This window comes from Hakea prostrata, chromosome 2 (genome assembly GCF_041222555.1).
Source record: "Hakea prostrata isolate BN-2017 chromosome 2, UWA_Hpros_2, whole genome shotgun sequence".
NCBI lineage: Eukaryota > Viridiplantae > Streptophyta > Magnoliopsida > Proteales > Proteaceae > Hakea > Hakea prostrata.
In genome coordinates this window covers 45517940-45542939 of record NC_142601.1, presented here as the reverse complement: position 1 = coordinate 45542939, position 25000 = coordinate 45517940, and the positions used below count along the sequence as shown (strand labels likewise).

General features: G+C 42.2%; 1 protein-coding gene across 1 annotated transcript; it reads right to left on the bottom strand.

The window, feature by feature from the left end:
- Nucleotides 1-340: 340 nt before the first annotated feature.
- Nucleotides 341-2696, bottom strand: LOC149024464 (strigolactones hydrolase CXE15-like). The gene is made up of 2 exons (XM_089142954.1): nucleotides 1851-2696; nucleotides 341-844 (listed from the first exon to the last, which is right to left on the bottom strand). Exons 1-2 carry the CDS (start codon nucleotides 2540-2542, stop codon nucleotides 532-534), a joined length of 1005 nt encoding a protein of 334 aa, XP_088999080.1. The 5' UTR covers nucleotides 2543-2696; the 3' UTR covers nucleotides 341-531.
- Nucleotides 2697-25000: the final 22304 nt, after the last annotated feature.

The following is a 25000-nucleotide window of genomic DNA, read 5'->3' as shown; positions in this document are numbered from 1 at the left end:
CTATTCACAAGTTTAGTACTTGTACTTCATTTTTCTACATTGATCTTCTACCAAAGGTGGGAAATTGGATCAGGATCAATATTTTTCCCAACAATATCTTACATTTGTCAAAACCCAAACAAAAATGCAAATCAAAACTGAATTAGTAAGCTTACCTGAATTGAAACTTCAGTTTTGTTTGGTTTCAACGTACAAGTCTTTTATTCAGTTGACCTGTTGGTAGTGAATCCAAACTGAATCAAGTAGGCTACTCAGCCAGTCCCCCCCCCCCCCCCCCCACACACACACATACCTTTTTTTTTTTAATTATTTTATTATTTTTATAATGAGGAGTTTAAAGTCATACTAATCCTAACATTCACAAATTATTGTCTTCATGAAAAAGAATAATTTTTTGAGACAGCTAAAAGTGAAACTTTTATCTTTATTAGAACAGCTAGGGAAGAAGAAACTTGAAGAGGAAACGCAGCAAGCAATGCAACAATGAAAGGTGCATGGGTTGGGACGCAAAACCAAAGCATGCAAGTTGGTTTAGACGACTGAGCTACACTTAGCAACGAAATCTTTGATGATTTGCATCAACTTGTTGGCTACTGTAGGGTTTGAATTCATCGTAATGAATCCATGTTCTTGTTCCTCAAATCCAAAAAGCCGGATATCCTTTCCCCACTCTTTCAATTTCTTAACATAATCTTCAATCCGATCCCTTAGCAGATCACGGTCACCGACCACAACCAAGATTGGATCAAGAGCCATGGATTCAAGGTTTGGACTGTTAGGTCCAAAGGGGTTTGCTAATGGGTGATCTGCTGTTCCTCCCACCGGTAATGATAGCCTCCAGTACCTATCAAAGACATTATATATGTAGTCATTCAAAAAATAAATTGAAATTCAATTCAACTATCAGATAGGAGTATTCCCAAGCAAGACGAGTAAACAACTCCGAGGTAGAACTTTTGGTAAGGGAGTTCGAGCAGATTTGGATATCTGAATTCATGAAATCTAGGAATTCACCTTTTTACACTAAAAACATGAACTTGTAGATTTATGGGTATATGGTGAAATTCAGAGATTTCACTCCTATTATAAAAACGTGAAACATTTGAACCATGATTTCCCATAAATGTGCTTTCAATATAAATCTACAGGTTTCATTCCAAAGATTCAGGCTAACCAAATAGTTAATTTTATGAACTATGACTTCATAAATTTTAGAGCAAATTACATTGGCACCCCAAAATGGAGGCTTTAAAGCACTGATATCTCACTTTATGTTTAAAAACACAAAGACTCTAAAATTGGATTTTCATTTGATATATTTGTCCAATTTATCACTCAAAACAGTCCAAATACTGTTTATTATAAGGATGTTTTTAAACTGAAACAAAATAAATATTGATTAACTATTTTAATTGATAAAATTGGATAAATATATCCAATAAAAATCCAATTGGGTCTTTGTGTTTTTTAAATATAAAATAGAGTGTCGGTGCTTTAAGGCCTCCATTTGGAGGTGCCGGTGCAATTTACTCTAAATTTTATAGATTTGAAATCTATAGATTTGGGTAGGCTTTTCAATTTTCAACCCATATCTCGTCCTATTAACCTTGGGTTAGTCCGGTTTGAGTTTTAATGGGCCAGCTTGACTTTGATTTCAACGGTTCAATCCCAGAATCGACACCTATAAATGTAGTTGAGGTCGGGTTTATCAACCAAACTCATTCGATTCCTTTCGACTAGTTTTTTGTTTTTGTTTTTTTGGATCTCTGGCCCTATTTTTGTACCGAAAAAATATCAAATAGAATAGAATCTATATATGGATGGTAACAAAAGAGAATTGGAGAACTCACATGTCAATCAGTTCCAAGTTGAGGAACGATTCCTTAGGCCCTTCGGCTTCAGACCTAGTCCGCACGGTCCCACCAAAGAAGGGATTCGAGAGTATGTAACCTCGTACCTGAACTGGTTCCAATCCGGTCGATCCAGCACCGAGTCGAACCGCTATATGATGAACGATGTTGCCGCCGGCCGAGTCACCGCAGATAAAAACTCGTCGGAAGTCGACCAGATCAGCGGTTAACCATGAATCGGGATTGTCGGACAAAGCCTGAGCTTGAAGCCACTTAACCGAACACAATCCGTCTTCAATGGCTGCTGGAAGCCTATTCTCAGGCGCGAGTCGGTAATCGATCGATATGATGATCGATTGAAGCTCAGAAGAGAGACGAAGGCAGTAATTGTGGAATCGGGGCCAAGTACGATAGCCGAGACAGAAGCCGCCGCCATGGATGTAGTAGTAGATTGGGAGCTTTGTGTTTGTGGAAGAAGAAGAAGAAGAAGAAGAAGAGGAAGGCTTGTAGAGACGGAGTTGGAGTTGATGAATTGGATCGAAGAGGACATCTTTCCAATCCACAGAGCCATCATCATCGACAGCGATGTCTGCAATTGGTTGAGAATTTCGGACAATGGAACCATCGCTGTACACTTGAAGAATTCCTCGACAATCTTCCACCACATAGGGAACGCTGCTGGTGTTCGACATATCTCTCTCTCTGTGTAATGATTTTGTTGAGTGATCAGAAAGGTCGTTGGAGGTGGAGGTGACGAAATGGAAATTGAGAGAAAAGGGATGGAATGGTCCTTCTTGATTAGCTTAATATTCAACTGAGCTGACCACTCACTCTACAGGTTGCTGATGGTTTGTATGTATTTTTAAAGAGAAAATTCACATGTACTCTTTGACTTGCAAGCTATTATGTTTATTTCTCTGAAGTTTATTATATTATTTTATTAAAAAGAAAATAAGGGAGAAAGGCAGTTGTTGGAGGTGGAGGTGACGAAATGGAAATAGAGAGAAAAGGGATGGAATGGTCCTTGATTACCTTAACATTCAACTGAGTTGATTACTCTACAGGTTGCTATGCTTTACGCCCGATTAAGACCCTCTAACACTTAGAAAGAATTTCAGCATTTTTTCTAAGGAAAGGCTTAGGTTATGTCCAACTAAGACCTTCTAACACTTAAAAAAGTTTTCAGGATTTTTTTTAAGGAAAGGCTTTGTTACACTCGACTAAGACCTCTCAGTACCTGGAAAATTTTTCTAAATTTTCTCAAAGTTAAAGATCTCAGTTCATTTAATTCGAAAAAAGAGACTCTTGATAAGAGAAAGTTAATTTATATTCAAAGGCTAGAGGGAGCCAACCCTTACAAAAGAAGAAAAAGAAGAAAGACTATTGAACGCAGTCGATAAAAATTACAAACAAAAAGAAAGAGAGAAAATTTTATGTTTTTGGAGCTGGATTTTCTTAAGTAGGATCGGCTACGAGGTGGGCTTGTTCTTGATCGAGAGGGTCTTCAGCTCGGAGTTTGGCTTTGTCATTCTCTTGTACCACTTTTGGTTCAGGAGAAAGTGGAGGGGAGTCACTGAGGTAGCGCTTGATGTTCAGTCTGAAGCTGGATGGTAGATCTTGTGAAGGGTCCATTCGGGAGCCACCAAATGTAATTCTTCAAAAACCTCAGAGTGACATACTTCTTGATGAGGCTCGCTGTTAAAAGAAGGGTCCTGCCTCAGGATAGACTTCCACACCTCGTTTTGGCCGTCGCGATACGCCATCGCATTGTAGTTGATCATCAAATCAGTAAAAGGTTTGTTGTTCGGGTACTTCTAAACACATGCCTTCCTAGCCTCCACTGAAATATGTTCAGGCTCTAAGGGTGTTGCTCGATCCTGAAGTTCCTTCTTCTCTTTAACCAAGCTCTCAACTTTAGCCTCCGACTCCTTCAGGACTTTTTGGAGTCTCTTCACTTCCCGATCCAGTTCATAGATTATTTCGGTAGCCACTGCTAGCTCTTCAGTGACTCTCCTAAGTTTGGAGCCTTCTTCCATAAGCCGAGAGATCTTTTCTTCTTTGGCCCTCACCTCTTCCTCCTGCCGCTTCGTCCAGACACTGAGGCGACCGATCCGGAGTACATCTTCCATTTGCCTCTGGAAACTGTCTGCAATCACCCTGCAAAGAGAAAGGGTAAACGATTAAGATGAGAAAATTTTGAACAGTTAGAAAAATGACAGAAGTTAAGTGTTATAAAGGACTTACTTGGCCAAGGAGTTTACAAACTCCTCATCAGAGATAGAACAGAGGATCTTGCTCTCGGTAGGCATCTGAGCGAAGGTCACCCACTCCAACGGCTGATTAGAATCCCTGGAAACACTCTCGGTCTCCGTTAGTTTCCAGGGAGGAATGTACACATTCCCCTTCTTTATTTAGGCCGCATCGTCGAGGAGATCGTGCCTCCTCTTCATGAGCACAACATCACCATGGGTTGACTCCGCAAAGTCAATAGGAGCCTTCTCTCGTTTGGTTGCACCTGGATGAACTTTTAGTACCCCCTTCGGGGCTTGGCTGGAGACCTTCGGGGGTGGAGGAGCGGCTTCAGACTCCTTTGTCCTGATTCTCACTACTCTATCCTTTGTGGCTTCCAACCCTTGTGAAGCCAAAGCCTTCACCGCCTTCGGGTTGTATCTGGGAGGCATTGCAAGGAGAAAAATAAAACAGAAATGAGTAAAGTATATGTATAACACTATGACTAAAGCAGAGGCTATAAAGGGTCGGGATCTCATTAGGGGCTAAACCCCACGTTTGAAGTATAGCTTCATGCTCCATAGCCTGACTATGGATCTCCTGACGTGCCCAAATAGATTTAATTTTCTTTATTGCGCTTTCTTCTTCGGGAGATAATGGAAGAGCATGATTCGCCTAGGTATAAGAATCAGTTCGATTCTAAGCAATCGGGAAGCTTAACTCAGAAGGAGGTGCTCAGCAAAACAAGTACCAATGGCGCCATCCCTTGTGGTTAGAAGGGCAAGTACACTTAACGAAGATACTCCCCGACCACCCAAACTCAGTTTTGGGGCGCTTCTAGAAGAAAACACAACTAGGAGGGTTGGATTTACTGAGGGATTTACTGAGATAGTAGAAGTGTGAAAAAAGAGGGAGAGAGGAAGTGATTTCTAACTCAAAACAGAGGCCTAGAAAGTCGACGATGTGACACCAACTATTCGAGAGGAGCATCCCTAGGCAAATTTCCCAGTGATTGAGAATCTCCAAAAACAGAGGAGAATAAAAAGGGAATCGAACACCACTTTTCAAGGTGTCGATATAAAGAGAGAACTCATCGGGAGGGTTAAAGTTAACCCTCTCGTTCGGATTGGGTACCCAAAGGAGATAAAAGAAAGGAAAGGAGTAGAAATCAAAAGCAAAGTCTATCTCTTCACAACAAAGGTGAGATACAAAGTAGCTAGGACCTTGAGAAGGCCTCTTAGATGGTCGAGAACTTCTAGCAACAACCTGCTTGGAGGCTTTTTTCTTTCGGATGCTGGAGGAGAAGCAATTCTTCTACTATCCATTTCATTCCCTGGGGGCTGAATGAATAGAGGTCAACCAACGGTCGATGATCCTCTCATTCTTATCACCCGATAGCTCAATTGAAGCTGAAGGGCTAGGTTGATTGGCATAATCATTCCCTTTTATCATTCGATCGATGGAATCATCATCGGAAGTTCTGCCACTACCCATTGAAGAAGAAAAAGTGGATTCTAAAGGTTTTTTCGAAAGAAAATAGAAGGGTAGAATCCTAAGTAAGCTATGTCAGAAGTCACAAACCCAGAAATGGAAAAGAAAGATGGAACTGAAGAAGAAACGAAGCTGAAGACCAAGAGACTTACTTGTTTGATGCTAAACTAGTTGGAGTTGAAGTTGGAAGACTTGAAATTGCAAAAACTTGCTAAAGACTTCAAGTGCAGATGAGTTCGTGAAATGGTAAAGTAAAGTTGAAGTTGAAGAACAAAGGGATTTAAGTATATTTTGAACAAAATTTTGAACGAATGCGATTAATTTCAATCAACGATCAAGTATGAGTGATGGTTCGAGTATGAACATCCAACAAACAATATCAATCTAGAATCAATGGTTGCAGAACGAAGACGGTTCGAGAAGAAGCTTTCATGATGGTGCCTGATCGCTAAGGCCATGTGGCATTGATAGCGTGGGTTACAATGAACGAATGTGGTTGGAGAGAATGTATCGTTGCCCAGGTGGGTGCAGTAAATGTGACATTTGGAGAACGAGGGTCGTTTGAACTGCAAACTTGTTATCTCAGGAGTTCGTGAGCAAGTAAAGATACACCAAGCAATCGGTTGTTTCACCCCAATCACTTGGTCTAGGGGGCTCATGATAAGGGGAAAATGACAACCTACCGGGCTTAACCACGGTTGGTTCAGTAATTCTGGTCAGAACTGGTCCGAGAGTTGAACCAAGAAGTATTGTAAGTGTGAAGGAACTCGATAGTTATGGAAAGAAACATGTACCCGTTAAACTCGGGATAGGAGATCGTGCCTTACATGGAAACAATAACCAAGTCAAGAGAAAAGGGGGAAACCCTATGATCGAACAACCACAAAGAAGAACTATGAACGAATCTAACGATCAAGAATAAGAGGTAAATCCTATCTAAACTAAAGTAACACGCAAATCAAAGGTATCTAAATCGTTTCCCTCTATTATTGTTTTCAATTAAGCTCTGCAATTAGCCAAAGCTATGTGATGATCCATTATTGACTTAACCTTCGGTAGTGGCTCCCCGACCATTGAGTCGGCCCACATCTAATCTTGTTTTGCAGGCACGCATTAAGAGATTGATCAATTTTTGAACACATCATGAGGCGAAAGTTATTGATGATGTTATTGGCAAAAGCATCTTTCATAGTTAAAAAATCAAAGTTGATTTGGTATCCAAATCTCTGAGGATTTTAACATGGAAGAAACTTCCTAGTCTGTTGATGGGGTTGCTTGTCATGAAGAAATGTCTTGCTTTTAGAGTGATTATCATTAGTTATAGTGCTCTTTATACTACAATCTCCACCCTGGTTGGCAGGTTTGAAATTCGGTTTGCTCTTTAAAACCTGAAGTTCTAATAATTTTGTACAGTTTTTTTTTCCCCCTCAGTGTGTCCAACCTAAATAATGTCACAAAACGAAGTTTACCCTCGACCAATAGTCTTATTTTGGGTATGAAGTGCAATATATACAATTTTTTTGTTAGAAAAATACAAACTATTAAATTATCACCTTAATGGGAATTAAGTAATCTTGTGGCTGCTAACCTGGCCGTGACCCAATCTACCAGATTATATAGAACAGGTTGAAACAATGGAGGTCACATCTGGGTCGGTGGTTAAAACAAAGAAAACAAACCCCAAAAAATTGCCCGAAGCTACTTGTGGTTTTATTAATGGGAAACTTCAGGGAACGAAAATCTCTATAAGATAAAGCCTCCTGCATCTTATGAGCATTACTTTTAATTTGACTATTGATGCGTCCAAAATCTGCTCAGCCCTTAGATCTCCACGTGATGTCTTGCAAAACGAAAGCGTCAGATGTGGCCCGACCGCTGGGGTCGGGAGTCCACCTCCGAAGGCTAAGTCAGTTGATGAACTTAATCACAAACGGCTCTGCTAGAAGCGCAGAGCTAAGGAATGAAGAACTGGGAAAGGTGATCTAGATAGCAGATCGCTGATAGTTTAGGTCTATCAGTATGTATCTAAACCTGAGTCTCAGATAGTATTCTTTCCGATCCCCTCACCTTGTATGGTAGTGAGGTTTATATAGAGTGTACCTTCGAATCTCCTTCATTGGATGCACTTGAGCCTTCTTCGGGTAGTCGTTGGATCTTATCAGTTAGATCCGTTGAGCAATAGACTTCTACTAGTTTGGGCTAGTAGAGGACTCCTGAGATAACCTTTAGGTTATGCGATGATTATCCCTTCGATAATGATTATCCGCAGCCGTCAATTCGAGTCTGCCATTATTAGGGTGATTACCCTAATCCATAAGTAGGATTAGGGCACGCTTGCAGCCGAATAAGCTTTCTTCTTCAGCAAGCCATCTTTCGGATCCGGTTTGCTCGGGAGCGAGTTGGATCTCTCCGTCTCGACCGGGGTCGAGGGTCGGACCAGGTATGAACCCGGTTTGATCATAATCTCTCCATATCACGAGCCCCCCAGACCAAGCGTTCGGTCGATCCCGAGGGCTTGGTTTTTTACTGGGTTCGTCGTCAAGTGATAATCTCTGCGTGCTTTATTAAATGTCATATCACATTTAATGCGGTGGTCACTTTTCCTCGAGCGTTGTGAGTGTAAAGCCACATATCTCCTTGCAGTTGATCTGTCGTGGTCACGTCATCCAAGCGACGGTTTCCGAACGCCTATTTCGGATTCGTGAGTTCAAACTTTCAAAACGTCTTTCAATCTTGATCGCTGATTTTGAATCAATCTCGATCGTTCAAATTCCCGAACACTCGTGCGGGAGTTTTAAAAGCGGTTCGTTGTCTTCGTAGGTTTCATTCTTCTTGTCTGGAATTTGAACCTTTGTTGTCTGCTTCGCGCCTTCCTACTCTCAAGCTTCCGCCTCACTGAATCTGTAAGTTTACTGGTCTTTTTCTTTTTGTAGTTTACTAAAACAAGTAATGGCGGACGATAGGGCTTCTCTAGTACCCAATGTTGGTAATAGTAGTGATGCTTTTGCTTCTCCTGCTCCCGAACAGTCGGATAGTGACAACAAAACCCTAACTGTCCTCTGGCGCGAGTTCGCTGAAGTTTCTCAAAAAGGTTTTGAAAGAAAAACCGAAACTTCTCCTGTCCTTCTCGAGTCTGGATCTTCCAAGATTGTCGAGTCTTCTAGGCAGCCTCAAACTTCTGGGTCCAATGGTGGACCTGGCTCTGTTCCCTCCATTTACAATGAGGAAACCCTTCTTTCAGCTGTCCAAGATTTTGATCTTCCTTCCTCATATCAGTTAGGGCTCCCCACCCCCGATGAGAGGGTTGATTCATCCCTTTCGGGTGAATTTTCTCTCGTATATAGATGCACCGGAAAGCGGGGTTCGCTTTCCCTTTTTTAATCCTTTGTTTTCCACAGTTCTGAATCATTGGAACATTTGTCCCGTAATGCTCCTCCCCAATAGCTGGCGTCTCATCATCGGCTTCTTGGGTTTGTGTTTTGAACTTGGCATTACGCCATCTCTTTCTCTCTTTGTACATTTTCATGTTCTTTCTATCTCCCATCCTCCCGGATGGGTTTTTCTGTCCAAACACAATAAGGCTGAACTTGATTGGAGGGGCAACATCCTTGTCAAAGGAACTTGCCCTTCTAACCACAAAAGATGGCGCGAACAATACTTTTTCTGTCGGGCGCCTCCATCAGATCTTAACTTCCCAACCACCTGGAGGAGGTGTACTTCTTCTTCCGAGAATAACCGAGGCCTTCCCTTATCCAGAGAAGACGAGGCCGCCATCAGGAAGATCAAATCCATTCCGTGGTATCAAGAGATACATGGATTTGAAGTGGAGTATAACTCCATCCTTCAGTACTGGGGCTTGGCTCATTGTGAGCTTCTAACCACCATCCTTTAATTTGACTGAAGTGATATGTTTCGAATTCTGACTCTTGTCCTTCTTCTTTGCAGTGCCTCCAAGAATGAACCTTGAAAGCCTGCAGGTGAAGGCCGCCAGGGCCGTTGTGACAGCCGAGCAACGATCGCCCAGAGTCTTGACCGTAGATCAAGAGGCTTCTCTTCCCTCTCCCGACCCCTCTTATAGGGGTATCAGGAATATCAGGCCTGTAGCTGATGCTTCGGGTAAAGGGAAGAAACCGATGGTGGAGAGGTCTAATGTCTCTTCCTCTGCCCGAACCAAGAGGAGGCATGACACAATTGATGCTCCCTCCAACAAAAAATACAAAGCTTCAACGGATGGTGAGGAGGTCTTCACCCCCGGTGGACCCCGAAGGCGACCGACGGGGTGACTCGGGATCCCGAGAAAGCTGCAGAATGGAGCTCCCTCAGTCTTGCTCCTTCTGATCGCCAGGAATTTGAAGCCCTAGATGACACCTCCCTTGTTAGTCAATCTACAAGGTACTGGTCTTCTTGCTTAGTTATTTTTTCATAATTCCTTATGACTTCTTCTGATATTTTCCGCCTTCCCAGGAATGTTGTGTTGAGCTTTTATCAACACATGGAAGCATTGAGCTGGGTTGGTCGCACCAGCTCCTTGCTGCAAACCTGTGAAGAGAATTTGGCGAAAGCCAATTCTGAAATAGACCAGCTGACTGCAGCTGCCGTGGAGCTGCAGAAAAAGCATGAGGAAGAAGTGATCTCCCTCAAGGAGGCCCTCGAAGCGTCGAAGATTCGTGCCTCTGCTGCCGAGCGCGAGGCCAAGAAGCAAAAAGCAGCTGCCACGTTGTTTGGTGACAGGCTTGAATTCAAATGTAGGGAGCTCGAAGAACATCTGAAGTTGGCGATCCCTAGCAAGCCCGAGCATATAAAGCCAGAGCTTCGGAAGGAGTGTGTTCGGAAATACCTGAACAGCGTACCTTTCTCCGAGCTGCTAGGTATCTACAACCTTCAAGCTTATCGCCTGGGGCAGAACGACGTTTGGGAGCGAATCCTCGGATCAATCCCTGCCTTCGACACTGCTCCTTTTCGTGAGGTGTGCCACAAAGAGGTCTTCGGGAAAGTTGGTATGGATCTCCTGGACTGGGCTCAGGAAGAAGATGATCCTTTTCCAGCTGACCCTCAATATGAGGCATACCTCTCTGACCAGCCGGCACTTCCAGAGGAGAAATCACAAGCCGAGTCTCAAGTTGCTGCTGTAGAGGACTCAGCCGATGCCATTCTTAAGGAAGGCTCTTCTCATGATCCTGAGAAAAGTCCTCCCGACCAGGGTCCCTCGGGCAACAATGAAGAAAAGGCTTAGGGAGTTATCTTTTTGTATAGATTTACCCTCTATTTAATGAATAGACGTTTCTTTCTCATGTTGGCCTTTATATTTCCCCGTCTCCTGCCGAAATCTTGCCTTGAACATCAAAGTATTAATGATAAAACTCATCACTTAACTTTACATTCCTCGCCGAATAATAATCTTGTAGAAATATTGTGAAGATGCGTTTCGGGAAGATGCATTAATCTTCCCCACTACTTCATTTATTGCAAAGTCCGCACGTTTCCCTTCTGCGAAGTTGAAACGTTTTCCTGCTTTTGTATACCATTCACTGTTTCCAATGAATCGGAAATACATCCATTATTTTAATGGCAGTGCGACGATTAGAGGTATCTCTGCATCAGGTGCTCGCTTCCACATGTTTCCATGTGGCATCCCTCCGACCGTTGATCTTGCTTTCTGCGGATTTCGAAGTGTCATTTCGATCTAGGTCGTCGGTTATCCTTAGCCTTCAACCGTCGTCTTAATACCTGAGGCTATTTAAAGCCTTCGTGGGTACTCTCCATCTATCCTGTCTTCTGTAAGTTAGATTTGCTAAAGTGTTAAAGCGACCTTTCGTCCTTCGGCCTGCTTCCGTATTCCTCGTACTCCAACAACAGCTCTACCAACTTCTGAACAAGTGAGTTTTTTGATTACTCATCTCTTTCCCCACTTCCCCCTTGAGTAAACTACACAGTAGTTATACTTGGGGTTTAGTTTTTTGGTTTTGTCAGAAGTGATAGAAAACTAGGGTTTTCCCTCTTGTTGTTGTTGTTGTTTATTTCTGTACTGATACGGCTTGTTTCTTTGCATAGTGGCTCCCAAGATCAACCCGAACTTTATCAGAGCAAAATCTTGCAAGAAAATCGTTCCGTCGGTGGTGGTTGGGGCCAGTGCGGTGGTTTCAGCTAGTGAATCCTCCAAGCGTAAGGCGGCTCGCTGCCGGTGAATCTTCAAGTCGATTCCCGCAGTTTCTATTGATGCCGTCCCTGCGCCTCCTTTGCCCGAAGTGATTGCTTGTCTTTCCCAGGAAGATCTTGATCACTCCGTTGCCAATGGTGCTGCCGGCGCCCCTGCTGGTGAGCCTGTTGGTGCACCCCCCGAAGGAGACTCTTCGGGCATCCGAGGCAACTATGTTGGCGTCCCGATGAAGGTGTGGTCCCAGCAGTGCTGCTCCTATTTCCAACTCTAGTGCTTGTTTGGCATCCTCCTCCTCTCCTTCCGAGTTGGAGGATTTTGCCACCAGGAAGCACCGTCGGGTGACAAGTGATGCAACTCATCCTTCTCTTGGTGTAGCTCATCCTTCACCTGAATTAGTGTCAAACGAGTTTGACAGAGCGTTGGAATGGTGTACTGCTGCTCGAATGACTTCCGAGAGCGCAGTTTTTCCAAACTTCCGGATGAAGTCTTTACGAAGTCACCGGTGATGTAAGTCTTTCTTCATTATCCTCTGATTCTGAAAAATTATATTTCTGCTCCTCGCTAACTCGGAAGTTGTTTGTAGGAGTCTTGCTGGTAACTTCCACAACCAAGTGGAAGCAGTTACTAGGCTCAGAAGATTGAGCAATGAAGTTTCTAGGCTTCGGGAAATCTCCGAAGCTAAAGATGTTGAGATTGCTCGCCTTCGGAATCTAGCTTGGGAGGTGGCAGGAGAAAAAAATTCGATGATTGGTCGTCTTCGGTCAGACTTGGATGATGCCGGGGGAGAAGATCCGGCGACTGGAGCGAACAGTTGGAAAGTCGAGAGCCAAAGGATCTGAAATGTTACTCCGAAAGGCAAGTCGTCGTCCCTTTGCCCGAATCCCTTCCAACCGATGTTCGCAGAGCTGCGTCTTCAAGTATTTACACAGTAAGCCCTTTGTTGATATGCTGAATGCTTATAACTTGCAGGTGTACCGGGATGGTGAGAACGAAGTATGGGAATCAATACTAAGGAAGGATCCTCATTTTGATTCGACTCCCTACAAGTCTTGTTTGCCATCCCGAAGTATTTACCGACACGGGTATTCCTCCTCCCGACTGGACCAAGGATAAGATTGATCCTCCACCTTCCGATCCAAATATTATGCAATATTTGGAAGATTCTCCTGTTTATTCTCCCCTGGAAGAAGTCAATTATGACGAGCTTGTACTGAATGCGAGTTTGGTCGAGGACCATACTTCTCCTGGACAAGCTGGACAAAGAGTATGAAATTGCGGAGGATTTTATGCATACCGAAATATTTTTGTAATCCTCATTTCTTCTCTTCTTTTCCTTGAATCCCCACCAATGGTTGACTCATATGTTTGTTCTAGCAAAGTCGCGTCGATCTTGTATAACTTCTTAACAGTCACCTATGATGACTTTCTTTTTTGACCGAAGATTGTATCCAACTCTTGTAATTGTTTTGATACTGGCCTCTTTGGATCTTTTGAAGAAATAAGAAATTAACTTTATCTTGAACTTTGCTAGCCACTTGAATCGCTGTTGCATTAGGTCTTAGTTGTTTGAAGCAATGCCTTTACTTAAGGATTTCTGGAGAAATACAATAAGTCTGAGAAGGAACTCACTCGGGTTTTAAACCGATGCTTTTACTTAAGGATTTCCGGAGAAATACAATAAGTCTGAGAAGGAACTCACTCGGGTTTTAAACCGATGCCTTTACTTAAGGATAATTCAAAAATTCAATAAGTCTCGAAGGAACTCACTCAGGTTTCAAACCGACGCCTTGCAAAAGGAACTCACTCGGATTTTCATCCGATGCCTCGACTTAAGAAAGTTCGAAAAATTTCCATAAGTGTTGAAGGACCCACACGAATTTTCATCCGATGCCTTATAGTTGGATCTTGTTCTTGAATGTGGTGTATGATGCCCCCAATCAAAAGATAGTTTGTTGAAAGCCAAAAATTGCATTGATTGAGTTGAAAATGATTACATCGCGAACAAAATTGAAATCATCCTCAAGGATAAAACTTTTTGAGATGCCTAGCATTCCACGAACGATCCAACTCTTTCTGGTTATTGATGTTCTTTAGCCTGTAAGCTCCTGAACCGACCGGTTTCACAATCATATAAGGTCCTTCCCAGTTTTCTTCGGTGACGCGGGTCGGAAGCTAGGGTGTTTCTCAACACCAAATCTCCGACTAAGTACCGGCGATTCTTCACTCGAGTATTATAATGAGACGCTATCCTTCTTTGATAATGTTGAGTTCGTGCTATTGCCTTTGCCCGAACTTCGTCCAACAAATCAAGACTATCAAGCAGTCCTTTTTCATTTGCTTTTTCCTCGAACTCACGATCCCGTAATGTCCCCGCCATTATCTCCACCGGTGCCAATGCTTCGGATCCATATGCCAACCTGAATGGAGTTTCTCCTGTGGGTGTTCGAACCGTAGTTCTATAAGCCCACAGTACATTATGAAGTTCTTCGACCCAAGAAGCTTTGTCGCTTCGAGTCTTCTCTTTATTCCTTCCAGTAGCGTTCGGTTAGTAACCTCTACCTGTCCATTGCTTTGGGGGTATGCCATTGAGGACATACAATGCTCGATCATATATGTTCCACAGAATTGCTCAAATTTTGGACAGTCGAACTAAGTACCATGGTCAGTGACAATAATCTTTGGAATCCCAAAGCGATATATGATTGATTCAAGCACAAATTTCTCCACTTTTTCTCGCGAATTGCCGCCGCAGCACCGGCTTCTACCCATTTTGTGAAGTAATCAATTGCTACTATCGATATTCCCGTCCGCCTCGATGCCTTGGTGAATTTGCCCATGATATCAATTCCCCACATTACAAAGGGAATGGGATTTAGAATTGAAGTCATAGTTTCCGCCGGGCGCTTCGATACTGTAGCATGAATTTGACAGTTACCACATCGACGAACGTACTCCATAGCAGCCTCTTGGACCTTAGGCCAATATAACCCAAGTCTCAGAATTTTGTGAGCCAGGGCTCGGCCACCCATGTGAGCTCCACAAATTCCTTCATGATGCTCAGCCAAAGCTGATTTTGCTCCTTTGGGGCCTATACATCTCATAAGGGGTCCAGCATAAGATCTTTTGTATAGTCTCCCATTCTGAATGACAAATCTAGCTGATCAAATCTTGATCAACCTTGCCTCTACCAGATCCTTAGGTAATTTGTCATCCCTTAGATACTCGATTATTGGATCCATCCAACAACGTTCTGCTTCAATATAAGAAATTTCTTTCTCATGATAACTTGGAAAAGTTATCTCTTCAATGTAAACCGAAGGGTCTAGATTCTTTTCCTTGGCATTGGCTAGTCGGGATAGCTCATCTGCCACTGAATTTTCATTCCTCGAAATCCGAGATATCTTCAAATTCGAAATTGGTTTTGAAATGCCTACACTATCTCTTGATATTTCTGCAAGCGTGGTTCTTTAATACCATACTCCCCCTGGACTTGGTTGACTATAAACTGAGAGCCACTATAAATAGTAACTTCTGCAATAGATAATGCTTTTGACAACCGAAGTCCTGCTATCAGAGCCTCATATTCTGCTTCGTTATTACTTGCGTCAAATGCGAATCTCAAAGCATATCGAATAATAAATCCCGCTGGACTTTTTAATAGAATTCCAGCTCCCTGCTCCATCTTTATTACTCGAACCATCCACATATACCTCCCAAGTGGTTGGTATAATGGGATCCTCAATGGTGGGTTCCACTGGTACAATAGTTTCTACTACAAAGTCGGCTAATGCCTGAGCCTTGATTGCAGTTATGGGCTTAAAGCTCACTTGGAACTCGCTGAGTTCAACCGACCAGGACACCATCCTTCCAGACAAATCAGGTTTGTTAAGAACTTTACTAAGAGGAAAAGTTGTAAATACCTCAATTGGATGAGCCTCGAAAATATGGCCTTAGCTTCCCGGCGGCCATCATGAGAGCCAGAGCTCGCTTCTCAATCTGTGAATATCTTGTCTCCGCATCTAGCAACACGTGGCTTACATAGTAAATCGGCCACTGTTTTTTATCTTTTTCCGAACAAGTACTGCACTGACCGTCGAAAGGGACGTCGCTAGATATAGCTATAATATTTCCCCCTTCTCTGGTCTGGACAGGATCGGTGGTTGTCCAAGTGCTTCTTTTAATTCCTCGAAAGCTTTCTAGCACTCTTCAGTCCACTTTGCTTCCTTATCGCCCTTCAGGTCTTTAAGTGCCTTGAAGAAAGGCAAACATTTTTCTCCGGACTTGGAGATAAATCGATTTAAAGCAAAGAACTCTCCCCGTTAAACATTGTACATCACGAACAGTTTTGGGAGCCTCCATATCAATCAGAGCTTGTATTTTGGCAGGATTAGCCTCAATTCCCCTTTGTGATACCATGAAGCCCAAAAATTTGCCCGAGGAGACTCCAAAGGCACATTTTTCCGGATTTAGCTTCATTTGATGTTTCCGAAGATCGAGAATACCTCGCTCAAATCTGCAATATGATTTGCTTTTGTAAAGCTTTTCACTAGCATGTCGTCAACATAAGCTTCAACATTCTTTCCTATCAGCTCTTTGAAAATCTTGTTGACGGCCCTCCGATATGTTGCTCCCGCATTCTTCGGGCCAAAAGGCATGACCTTGTAATAATAGCTCTCACGATCAGTCATGAAAGCCGTATACTTCTCATCCTCCTTATTCGTAAGGATCCGATTATACCCTCGAGTAGGCATCCATGAAACTTAAAGTTTCATATCCTGCAATCGCATCTATCAAGAGGTCAATCCGAGGCAATGGGTAGCAATCTTTTGGGCAAGCTTTGTTAAGATCTCGTGTAGTCTGTACACATCCTCCACTTCCCATTCGCCTTTTTTACCATTACCACGTTGGCCAACCAAGTTGGGCACTCAATTGGTTCTATGAAACCAGAATTCTTAAGTTTTTCAACTTTGCTTCGAACGGCTTCATACTTTTCAATGGAGAAATTTCTTCTTTTCTGTATCACTGGTTTCGCCTTAGGGTCTATCCAAAGTTTGTGCTCTGCAATGGCCCGATCGATTCCGGGCATGTCCTCAGCAGACCATGTGAATACATCTTTATTCTGTTGAAGAAATAACTTCAACTCATCTTTAAACTCTTCCACTGCTCGCACCCGATATAAGTAATCTTTTTCTCATCCTCGGTACACAGCTGGATTTGCTCCAGCTTCTCCACTGGTTCGGGTCTTTGCATCTCTGTCTCTTCCCGATCATCTCGAACTTCTATAGGCAGGGCAGTTATCTTCCTCGGGCCCTCCTTGTCTTTTAAATAGGCAACATAACACTGCCGAGAGATCTTCTAGTCAGAGGAGACTTGACCAATTCCCATATCAGTAGGGAATTTTATCTTCAGGTGCTTTGTCGAAACAATAGCACCTATCTTGGATAAAGATGGTCGCCCGAGGATCATATTATAAGCTGGCGGTTCCCGAACCACCAAAAAATTGATTCGGACAGTTGTTTCCTTAGGGAAACTTCCAATGGATAAATCCAACTGGACCGATCCTTCCGCCACCGCAGATGACCCCCGCAAAGCCATATAGATGTGTGGATGAAGGTTTCATCAAGTCCCGATCCACCTTCAATTTTTGATACACTTCGTAGGAAATTAGGTCACGCGGACACCTTGTATCAATCAAAACTCTATGCACTTCCCGTCGTGCAATCTCTACCTTGATGACTATAGCATCATGATGAGGTAAACAAACATCTCTTTCGTCTTCCTCGCTAAAGGTGATAGAATCTTCACCATTCAGCTTCTTCCATTTCTGCGTCTCTCCGGTTCCAACAAATTTGGATTTTGTTTTCGAGACCCGGAGTGATTCGGGCTCTGGTCCCCCGAAGATGGTAAGGATCGGTGACCGAGTAGCTTCAATCACCTCCTTGCCTTTCTTAGATTTCGGGGCCTCCCTTGATCATTCCGAACTAACCGAACGATCCCTTTTCGGAGCAGCCGCACGTGGCTCACGTGGCTCCTCCCTTCTTCTGCTAACGAAACTGGACAGATGTCCCCGAGATATCAATCTCTCAATATCCGCCTTCGGATGACGACAGTCATTAGTATAATGACCATAGTCCTTGTGGAATCGGCAATACTTTTCCCGATCCCGCTGCTCTCCGTGTTTCAAAAGAATTTTAGGCGGCCACTTTAAAATATTTTTTCTTTTGAGGATATTCAAAATATCAGCCCGAGGAGCATTCAATGGAGTGTACTCACTTTTACCGGGGGACCTTTGGCGCCAAGGCTGAGATTTTCCAACCCGATCACGAACATTTTTCTTTGGCTTCGCTTCGTCAGAGCCTTTTGTTCCTTATTGGAGACTTTATTATCCCCTTGGCGCGCATCTAGAATCTCCATGACTTCAGCCTCGCTTCTAGCATCTCTCGTACCAACTCAAGCATAAGTCGCAGGCATATCCCGTAGTAATAACTCCAGGAGTTTCCGATTAGTGAGTCCCGTGAATAGAGCAGTTTCTGCTACTTGTTCATCCAAATTTTCTATCTCCATCGTCACTTTGTTGAATCTTTTCGTAAACTCTCTCGATTGATTCGTTCTTTCCTTGTTTGACAAGAAACAAGGTTTCTTCCGTTTTCTTGACCTCGTATTCCACTCCGGAATCGCCTTATGAATTGGCGCGCCAATTCATCAAAGTTTACGATCCTTCCAGAGGGGAGGTTCGAAAACCACTTTTGTGCTGCTCCAGTTAGAGATGAACCAAAACCCCGCATAAAATTTCATCGAATTACCGAAACCGCCATGGTCTCGTTGGTAATAGCCGATGTGAGCTGTTGGATCTCCGGGAGCCATCAAATGTTGAGAAGGTAGGCAAACGGAAGTTATGGGGAAACCGATATCCCGCAATTGGCTCGGCAAAGGGAGTCTTCCGAATGACCGAGTAAATATCCTCGCTTATTCTTCCCTTAGCCAACCGCCCTAATTTCTCATTGATGTTGGCCAATTCCCGACCAACTGGGTCGGGTGATCTTCAGCAATATGATCACGACCTCGATTAACACGATCATCCCGTGCTACTCGATCATCACAAACAGCCCGTCCTTCCCGAGCATTCCTCTCGTCGCGAATCGCTCGATCATCACGAACGGTTCTTCCGACAGTGGTGAGTGAGTTCTTACCCCCGTATCCAACCTTGTGTTTGAATCATTTGTACTCTCTTGCGGTCTGTCGAACCGATTGTCTCGCCTCGGTTGATCATCGATCCTCCTAAGTCCTCGGTCTCCTTCACGGAAATTCTGATCGATATTTTGGTCTTCAGCCAGTCTCTGGTCACGTGGCAATGCACGTCTCCCTGAATCACGCTGATCAGGCTCTTGTGGTAAAACCACTCGTCTGGTGAGCATGCGGAGTGCTTGGCTCACCTCCAAGAGTTGAATCTTTACCTGATCCAACTGATCTTGGATTGTATCAGGAGGAGGATTACGTCCTCCCTGGCCACCATCTACCTCGATAGGATTTTGGCTTTCCTGGGGAATATCTGGATTATTCACTCCAGGGATCTGAACACCGGAATTGCGTTGTGCAGCGGCTGCTGATCTAGTCACCATGGCTTTTCAAGTTGTTTCCCACAGACGGCGCCAATTGATGCGTCCAAAATCTGCTCAGCCCTTAGATCTCCACGTGATGTCCTGCAAAACGAAAGCGTCAGATGTGGCCCGACCACTGGGGTCGGGAGTCCACCTCCGAAGGCTAAGTCAGTTGATGAACTTAATCACAAACGGCTCTGCTAGAAACGCAGCGCTAAGGAATGAAGAACTGGGAAAGGTGATCTAGATAGCAGATCGCTGATAGTTTAGGTCTATCAGTATGTATCTGAACCTGAGTCTCAGATAGTATTCTTTTCGATCCCCTCACCTTGTATGGTAGTGAGGTTTATATAGAGTGTACCTTCGAATCTCCTTCGTTGGATGCACTTGAGCCTTCTTCGGGTAGTTGTTGGATCTTATCAGTTAGATCCGTTGAGCAATAGACTTCTACTAGTTTGGGCTAGTAGAGGACTCCTGAGATAACCTTTAGGTTATGCGATGATTATCCCTTCGATAATGATTATCCGCAGCCGTCAATTCGAGTCTGCCATTATTAGGGTGATTACCCTAATCCATAAGTAGGATTAGGGCACGCTTGCAGCCGAATAAGCTTTCTTCTTCAGCAAGCCATCTTCCGGATCCGGTTCGCTCGGGAGCGAGTCGGATCTCTCCGTCTCGACCGGGGTCGAGGGTCGAACCAGGTATGAACCCGGTCTGATCATAATTTCTCCATATCAACTATCTAGTCAATCTAATTAAGAATCATAGCACAAGATGCCCACTATGGTGAAGCCTTTGGAGGATGACATTTGTAAATTGGCGGGAAGCTTTTTGGGTTTTGTGATTTCTTATGTACCTAGGAAAGCTAATTTATTAGCAGATCGACATCCTAGCTAGGAAGATCTTTTTAGTTGAGAGCCCAAAAGAATGGTCATGTTCCAATGAGTGGTTATTAGAGCTCTGCTCGGCCACATCCTATGCACAAAATTAATGACAAGCTTGGTTACCAAAAAAAAAGAAAAAAAATAAAAACACAACCAAGTTATTGAAAGGGCTTAGATAGCAAGAAATTTGAGAAGGTGCCAAAATCGAAAGTGAGAAGATGGAGTTGATTATGGAAGTTGCTCCAAAATCTAACTATGGACCAACTAGTTTGTCGTAGGACCAAACCTGGTTCTTGAGAAACAAAAAAAGTGAGTGTGGGCTGCCTCTAAGGATGGGAAGTCACCTCCGATGATTAAGTCAAAATCTGATGAACACAAATCCTCGTAAAAAGGAGTAAATGCTCCAAGAAGATGAAGAAAGAATGCCTTCTTGAGTGGTAGCAGGAGAGTAATGACCAGAGTAAATGTTCTTGCCCTCAGATCCGTGTAGAGTATTGGAATATAAACCAAGTTGACACCTCTGAGGTGGCCAAGAAGCATCACAGTTGTTCCAGATGAAGGGTTGAGGTGGCATCGCAATCCTCAGTTTTATCCCACTACAACATATGTATGGAGGAATCGCTAAGTTGGAGTTAATTTCTGTTGTAGGGTGAGCTATGTGAGTCTCTACATTCTTCTTTTCTTTTTCTTTTTCTTTTTTTTTCTTTTTTTTTGCTTTTTTTTTTTTTTTTTTTTTTTTTTTTTGTGTGGAGAAAATGAGACTTTATATTAATAGAAATAAATAGAATACATACAATAATGCAGGATTAGGTTCTAAAGAACCTACGACCCTGCCGCTCTCAACATATTAAGAGAGCTGAGTAGGCAAAGAGAGAGGAACCAACAGAATTTCTTGGCTCGCCGTTGCCAATTCGGCTAAATAATCCGCTCACCTATTAGTCTCCCTAACTCCATGCACCAAAATACACTCCTGAAATAAAGATCTCAGTGAAGAATATCCTCAAGAATGTGTAATATCCCCCAATGAGGGCGGTAAGTACCCAGTAAAGTCCTAATTGCCACTTGGGAGTCTGAATGCACCAAAACCTTATTATAGCAGTATTGCCGTGCAAATTGTAAGCAACACCGAATTGCAAGCATCTTAGCATGAAAAACACCCAAATTAGCACAACCACTAGAACAAGCAAAAAAAACATCACTTTGCAATTCCGAGCCATAGCACCATACCCTCCAATATGTCCCCGATGAGAACCGTCACAGTTGATCAGGATCCAACCCCATGGCGGTGGTAGCCAATAATGAACAGAACTCTTGACCTGGGCAAAAGAAACCGAAATACCCCAACTAGAGAAGAATTGTCTCTGTCTTGGGCAATCCTCCACCACTAGCTTTGCAAATTGAAATCGTAATCGGGTCATCTTATCCACTAAGCAAAAGATGTCAAGGTCACTCTGAGAACCCTTCTGAAAGGTACGATTATTCCTTTCTTGCCACAGAAAGTAAATTATGATAACAAAGCTAAATCGTGTCACATCATTCAAGCTATCGGATCCCTTGAAATGCTCAATGCACCATTGCAAGGCGTCGGCCCCTGAGAGAGCACTAGGATCCCTGAGTCCATGAAGGATCATGAGACGACTCTAGGCGCCAAAAGAGAAAGGACATGAGAAGAAGATATGAGCATCTGACTCTCCTACCGACTGGCATAATGAGCAAGTTGGGTCAATATTCCTACCCCATGAGATTAATCGATCCTTGGTGGGAAGGCGCTCAAGGTAGGCTAGCCAAGCAACAAAAGCGAACCGTTTTGGATTTTTAGAAGACCAAATCACATTATACCAAATTGAGTCTCTACATTCTTATTTATAAGGATGTAATGTTGAGGTATCTGAGTCGTACTCAAATATTGTTGAGGTATTTGTGTTATACCCAACGTATGTTCTAATATAGGCCATCGGATCAGTTACGATCCAACGGTGTAATGGGCTTTGTGGGAGAGTCCAACTATCCGTAAAACCTAGTGTTGGTCTATAAATACTAGTTGTAAACAACGGTTTGGATATTCAAATCTAGATACTCAGGGTGTAATGTTTTAAGCAACCTTGTGCATAAACCCTAACCCTAACTATTTTAAAGCATTATTTTATTGAAACTTACTCGAGACTCAAGAAAACGATGGTGTCTAGATGGTGTGTGAATCAGTTAAAACATTATTGTTACCTACACTGCTACTGAAAAACGTAAGGTAAACTGATTCTCCCATTGCTGATGCAAGCATGATTTCACTAGTTCATTTTTAAAAATCATTAATTTTACTTGTAAGATACCTGTGGTGTGTGGTGCATACAAGAGCTCAACCTACTCATTATAATGGAGCTTCTCCCACTCATTATAATTGAGCTTCTCGGGCTGCTACTGTTGCCGTTTTCTACAGTGGTGAACATGTAATTGGATACTCCATCTTCGACGAAGGGAGATAATGGTGATCTCCAAAGAAAATATTGCCTTCTCCATATTCAAAGAAGGTTTCTTTTGATCGCTTCGGCTGATCCTACCGTGTGCTGTAACGGCCAATGAACAAAAGCAAAGATGCATGTAAAGCTTGCAATTTCCAGAAAAAGGAATAGAAACAAATTTCTTAAAGGGATGGCTGGGTGCAGCAATATTCGTGCTAGACAATATAGAACGAATTGAATGGAATCCAAAAGCAATCAAATTGGAGCTATTTGGGTTTCTTTCACTGCCGATATAGAACGGATTGAATGGAATCCAAAAGCAAAGTGAGGTAATCTTGACTTCAATAATTGTTCCCCAGGCAAATTTTCTGGGCCGTTTATCAGGAATAATTGTTGGTTACTCCATTTGATGGGGTTGGCCTTTCGTGTACAATGAATAGAGGAAGAGAAATTGACAAATTCTCTTTGAATCTCTAAGTAGATCGTGGACTCCAGTTGCACAGAAAACACAAAACCAAGGTGGATTCTTGCAAAAGGCGTTGATGGCTCTGTCGGCAGCATGTAGCTCGTTAATCATTCGATTTGGTTGTGTTTACTCCTTGCTCAGGCGCGATCGATCCTCTTTACTAGTATTAGTATCTTTCTTTTCTTTACTCTATTGTTGAAAAGAAAAATATAGAGAGGTGTCAAAAGGAGGCTTATGGAATCTAGAATATGATTTCTCTTAAGTGGCTAGGTTTGTTAGTTGACCAAAGCCCCTTCTTGTGAGAGGGGTAACATTTTACTGAAAATACTTCAAATTGAACCCTTATGCCATGAATTTGAAATAAGATAATCTATTTGCGTAACCACATAATGGAGGAGGCATGGTTGTCAGTTGTTACTTCAATTCATTGAAGTTAAAATTAGGAATAAAATAACCCAATTCCTAATTGGTTGGTGGTTATTTTCTTCCAACTTTACTATTGTTAAAATACAAAAGAAAGGATTCAAAGCGATGGCTTTGTCACTATCGAAATCCAGAAAGAAACTGCTACTTACTTTCTTCTGTTAAGAATTAAAAAAAAAAAAAAGTTTTTAAGAGAAAAAAAAAGGAGGGGAAAAGAGAGAACACATGAATGAAGATATGTGTCCAATTAACCTGATCAAGTTAGAGACCTTTATTGGGTCTAAAAACAATACAAGAAAGAAAAAACAAAATTTGGATGAAAGAGTCTAAATTTGTTCTATGGAACACTAATGTGTTTTTTATTCAGTCAAATGATTCTTGTGTCGTTAATTCTTGGTCTTGTAAATAAAAATGACATGTCTTTAAGTTTTTGTTACATATCAAGTGATTCATATCGATTTTACAATTTTGTGGATTCTGATAGAGTTAATGATATGGACAAAGAGTACATTGATTATAAAACCTACATGAACAAACTTGAAAGGTATGTCATGAAAGGTTTCGAACATAAAGACTATAAATTAATTTAGCCTTTTGATCTCAAATAAGCACCTAAATTGTGGCACAAAAATTTGACAAAATAAGTAAAGAGCTTTGGGTTTCAAACGAGTAATTGATAAATGCCTTTACTATAAGTCTGTGTCGAATAAGGTCATAATTATTTGTTTATATGTAGACGACATGTTGATTCTTGGTTCTGATCATTCTGTAGTGAGTGATATCAAAGAATCTTTAGCTAAATAATTTGACAAGAAGGATCGTGGTGTTGCAGATATCATTCTTGGCATGAAAGTAAGTTTTTTTGGGCAAGTAATTACCATTAGCCAATTTAGCTATATTGAAAACTACTTTCTAGATCAGAATATAGTGAATACAAACTAGTAGAGACATCATATGATTATAGCAAAAGCTTATATCAAATGATGGAAAAATTATGAATTAGTTAAATCATTCTAAACTGATTGGTAGTCTCTTATATGCAATAAGTTGCATTAAGCCGGACATAACCTATTCAATAGGCATACTGAGTTGATTCACTAGTAATCCTAGTAGAGAGCATTGGTTTGCCTTTATAAGGCAAATGAGATACCTTAAGGGTACTTTAAATTATGCTATTCTCTAACATATTCAAATTTTGCAAGAATAATTCTGATGCATTTTATTGCTTAGAAATAAGAACAACAAATCTATTAGTGATTATTTTTACACTAGATGAAGTGGTTGTTGAAAAGAAATCCAAGAGATGAACTTCTATTGTTTTGAGTTCTATTTTTCATGGAATCAGAATTATATTCTCTAGCCATAGGAGGAGATAAGGCAGAGAGTAAATAAAAGATCTGATCTTGGATATTCCTATGATTAACTTGAATATTTGTTTTGTGATAA